We start from the raw sequence: 4,593 nt of genomic DNA on the forward strand, positions 1-4,593 counted from the left end.
CACTGGGTGGACAGTGTGGGGTCTGCTCTGGGTGGACAGTGTGGGGTCTGCTCTGGGTGGACACTGTGGGGTCTACACTGGGTGGACAGTGTGGGGTCTTCTCTGGGTGGACAGTGTGGGATCTGCTCTGGGTGGACAGTGTGGGGTCTGCTCTGGGTGGACAGTGTGGGGTCTGCACTGGGTGGACAGTGTGGGATCTGCTCTGGGTGGACAGTGTGGGATCTGCACTGGGTGGACAGTGTGGGGGTCTGTGCTGGGTGCCGTGCGCTCAGAGCCCATGTAGCTGGACAAAGAACACAGGGTAGCACCGACCCATCCATTCCCGGGGGCCAATAGACACTCAGTGTCTGAGTGAACACAGTGCTCCATCTCCCTCCCTGGACGATGCCGCACTTTGGGTGGCCCACGGGTGTCCACTCAGGTGTCCATAGCCCCGCCCATAGGGTCCTCCACCACCGCACAGGGCAGTGGCCTCCCCTTTTCTAGATGTGGCCCCCCCATCCCACCCACCGGGCCGCACCACGGGATGTGGAGTCAGGGCAGCCTGTGGCCACCCGCAGTCACATTGTGCATCCCGAGGTCCCGGCCTGCGGATATCCCAGGCAGGGAGGTGGCTGGGTCCCGGGGAGCCCCACACACCCCACTTTAGAATGTGTGCGCAGCCCCTCGGGCTGCCTCCCTCCATCCCCACACTTCTCAGAGAGGCCAGGGCACAGCGAGTTCAGGTTCTGGGACGCTCCTCGCTAGCTTTCCCCCGTCCAGGGCACCCCAGCCCCCCCGTGCAGCCCTGCCCCCTGCTTCTGTGGTGTGGAACTCTGGCAGGCTCACCCACGGAAGGCACAAACAGCCTCCCCACACCGGAGGTGGCCAGATAAGTCCAAGGGAACGCGGGCAGTCCCGTTTGCCCCAGAAACAATAAATGCTCAGTGATAGACACATCTGGAGTTCGGGAGGACGGAGAGCCGCTGCCCAGAGGCTCTGAGTGAAACTCAGAAAGGGCTGAGCCCCAGCTCGACCCCGTGGGGGTGCCCGGGGCTTGGGTGTCCTCTCCTGCCAAGATGGCTGTGGACAGGGCTTGTGCAAGCCGCTGCGGTCACTGTACCCCTGACTCAGGCCAGGAGGGAGCAGGGACGCTGGCCTGGGAGGCCCGTGGGTCAGCTCAGCCTCCTGTGTGCGCAGGGGAGTCAGCAGGGGAGGACAGGTCACTTCCTAAACGGCACGGAGGAAAAGCAGCGTGGCAGGCCCTCCCTCTGTCCAGCCTCACCTCAAGTAAAGGCAGATGCGTGGGTGTGAGCTGTAGGAACTGAACCTGTGAAGCCCTAGAACACACGAGACTGTGCACAGGGGAACAGGGGTTCTCATGGGCTACGAAGCCCCCAGACCACTCCACAGCAGGTGGCTCCACACGCACGGTGATGCCAGACCCTGCACCGTGGCACTCACCAACCAGCCGGGCAAGCTCGGTCACTGATATTCAAAGGGTGGCAAAGGCCAGAGCAGGAGGCTGGGGGGTAAACAGGAGGTCTGGAAGCCCAGGGGACAGAGGATGCGGACAGCGCCGGTCAGCTGGAAAATGGAAGCACAGCAGGGCTCTGCTTCTCACCAAATGAGCTGAGCCACCTCAAATGGAGCATCGTGGCCGCGGGGAAGAGGGGAAGGCACGGGGCAGAGGCTGACAGAGCCTGGCTATTTCCTTGCAAGATTTCCTCTCTAGGGCTGGGGATATGGCTCAGTGGTACAGTGCTTGCCTGGCATGCATGAAGCCCTGAGTTTGATTCCTCAGCACCACATACACAGAAAAAGCTGGAAGCGGTGCTGAGGCTCAAGTGGTAGGGTGCTAGCCTTGAGCAAAAGAAGCTCCAGGACAGTGCCCAGGTCCTGAGTTCAAGCCCCAGGACTGGCAAAAACAAACAAAATGATTTCCTCTCTGGCTGGACTTCAGCCCCACATGCGGTCACCTTGGCCATGAGACCACAGAGAAGTGAGGGAGAGGGACGGTCCCTTCACAGGGGCTGAGAGCAGAATCCTGAAAACAGACCCCTGGCACCAGCCATGAAGGTTACCCGAACAAACCACAGCTGGCGCCGAGCCTGAAAACAAAAGGTAGCCCAGCTACTCCGGAGGCAGTCAGGAGACGAGGAGAATCACGCTCATGACAGCTCTCTGCCAAAAAGTTAGCCAGACCCCCATCTCACTCCATCAGCCAGGGACAGTGATGTTCATCTGGTATCCTAGCTACATGGGAAGGCCATCGGTAGGAGGCTCGGGATCTGAGGCTGGCTCCAGTAAGTCTACCTGGAAGAAAATAATAAAGCACAAAGACTAGGCATGGCTCAAGTCTCTGGATCACTTCAGTGCACAGGGCCTTCCCTAAATGCCCGCTCCCGGCACGCCTCCCTGTGCCAGCAGGACGCCCTCCTGGGAGCCCCAAGTCCCCTCGGCTCCCGTCACTCCAGGGCTTCACCATGCCAGCCTCTCTGTGCGTCCTCCTCCTGCATCCGCCAGTGCTCCCAGGGCACCGGGAGGGAGCACCGTGAAGAGTGAGGCAGGCCGGGGCTGATCGCACAGCAGAGCAAAATCCAAATGACAGGAGCCGGCTGGGGACAGGGCCCTCCCAGCAGGGAGCCAACGTGAGCTCAGCCAGAGACCCTGCCCGCTCTCCTGGGTCTCCTCTGGGCCTGGACGGCTCATCACTCCCAGGTCCAGGGCAGAGTCTGCAGGAAACACTTCCCTCTTGGAGATGCCCAAGGCCTGGCCCTGGCCCGGTGAGCCACAGGTGGTAGGAACCCCCACTGGCCCTGCGCACAGAGGCCCTGGGCAGCGTGACAAGTCACCTGGACGCACCTGGCAGAGAGGCCCATGGGCAAAGGCAGATAGAGGGCTCCAGGCTGAATTGGGGAGACCAGGATAGCAGCTCCCTTTCTTTTTCTTTTTTTTTGGGGGGGGGTCGGTCCTGGGGCCTGAACTCTGGGTCTGGGTACTGTCCCTCAGCTCTTCAGCTCAGGCTAGTGCTCTACCACTTGAGCCACAGTGCCACTTCCAGCTTTTTTTTCTTTTTGCTTATGTGGTGCTGAGGAATCGAACCCGGGGCCTCATGCATGCAAGGCAAGCGCTCTACCACTGAGCCACCTTCCCAGCCCCGCAGCTCCCTTTCTGTCCCTCCCCACAAGGGCTCAGCTTCCTCAGGCCCTGACCCCCTGGGCAGTGGGGGCTCTACACCGGCCAGAAGCAGCCCCCTAGGTCCCCCCAGCCCCCACAGTCCCCCAAGAACAACGGGGGTCAGCCTGGAGGAGGCTGAGTGCCGCACACCTCTGTCAGGGAAACCCCCAGAATGCCAGTGTGCGCAGACCTGGCCGTGAGCACAGGGCAGACGCGGAGGACTGCGTCTGGGTGCCTGTGTGCGGCACTGTGCATCGCGGGTGTCTCTGGCATCTGGCGCATGCACACAGGTTCCGACCCCTCACCCCGGGCCTGCCCTGCGACCCTGTCCCCTCAGCCCACCACTCACTGGCTCCCATCCGGGCAGCATGGCACGCCGCCCTGAGACCGCCAGAGCATGAGTGACCAACCCTCCCCCCAATTCTGATGTCTCAGCTCCCCGCTCTGCGGTCTGCCAGACCCACCCCAGGCTCAGACCCGGGCCTCAGGACTCAGAAGCGACTTTATTTCTCGGTAGAAGATGCCCTTTGGGCCAGGCCACTGGGCCGCACTTGGCCCAGCCTCCCTTCCCCTCAGGGGCTGGGGGTCCCAGCCCCCTGCCCTTGCCCCCAGCTTCTTGCCAGGATGCCTGACCTCCTGGGGAGATCGGGCTGCCTGGAGCTCCGGGCTGGTGGGGCGGCCTCCCATCTGGAGATGGCGTGCGCCACAGACCGCAATGCGGCCGCCGCTGCCCCGGCTCCCGCCAGGCAGGCAGGGGACGCGGGAGGAAGGCCCACAGGAGGAAGGGACCTCAGGGCCCGGCCCCGAGGACGGCAAGCCCCAGGCTGAGCAGCAGCCCCCAGGTCAGGGCCCAGGGGCTGAGCCCCACAGGGGCTGCCCGGTTGCACAAATCCTTCTCGCAGCAGTCCACGTCGACTTTTAAGATCCCCGAGTTAATGAACCTCATCAGATAGTCTGAGAAGAAGTGGCGCTTGATGAAGTCGCAGGAGGACGCGCACATCTTGTTCACCGAATGGTCCTTCCGGCCTGGGGAGACAGATGGGCCGGGGCTGCGGCTCCTCCCGGCCCTCCAGACCCCAGCTCCACGCAGGGCCAGGGCCCCGCAGAGCGGAGGCCGCTGGCCCACCGCAGCAAAGCCCCCAACCCACCCGCCTGCCCCAAGCCAAAGGCCTGGGAGGACACGGCCAAGGCCCCCCGCCCCCCAGCCGGTCCTGCTCGCGGGCGGGACTCACTGCTGCTGGGGTCGGTGATGCGCACGCTGGCGCACACGGTGTCCGACGGCGGGCACAGCTTCGGCGTGCAGTGGCTGGAGTTGGTGGTCAGCGTGCAGTCCTGGCACCACAGGCCATTCGCTGCAAGGGTTCCCAGGCCGAGGATGACCGGCCAGGCCCGGCACCTGTCCTTCCCACCTGCCGCGGGGCAGCGGCCCCCAGC

General features: G+C 63.6%; 1 protein-coding gene across 1 annotated transcript in view; it reads right to left on the minus strand.

The window, feature by feature from the left end:
* Positions 1-3,673: 3,673 nt before the first annotated feature.
* Positions 3,674-4,593, minus strand: part of Ly6h (lymphocyte antigen 6 complex, locus H) — a 21,549-nt gene continuing 20,629 nt past the window's right edge. The window contains exons 3-4 of the mRNA XM_013033827.1: positions 4,392-4,511; positions 3,674-4,185 (exon numbers count right to left, since the gene is read on the minus strand). Of these exons, the coding sequence (XP_012889281.1) occupies positions 3,950-4,185; positions 4,392-4,511 (356 nt within the window). The 3' untranslated portion in view covers positions 3,674-3,949. The remainder of the gene's footprint in view (positions 4,186-4,391; positions 4,512-4,593) is intronic.

This window comes from Dipodomys ordii, unplaced genomic scaffold, assembly GCF_000151885.1.
Source record: "Dipodomys ordii isolate 6190 unplaced genomic scaffold, Dord_2.0 Scaffold179, whole genome shotgun sequence".
In the NCBI taxonomy this organism is placed as follows: Eukaryota; Metazoa; Chordata; class Mammalia; order Rodentia; family Heteromyidae; genus Dipodomys; species Dipodomys ordii.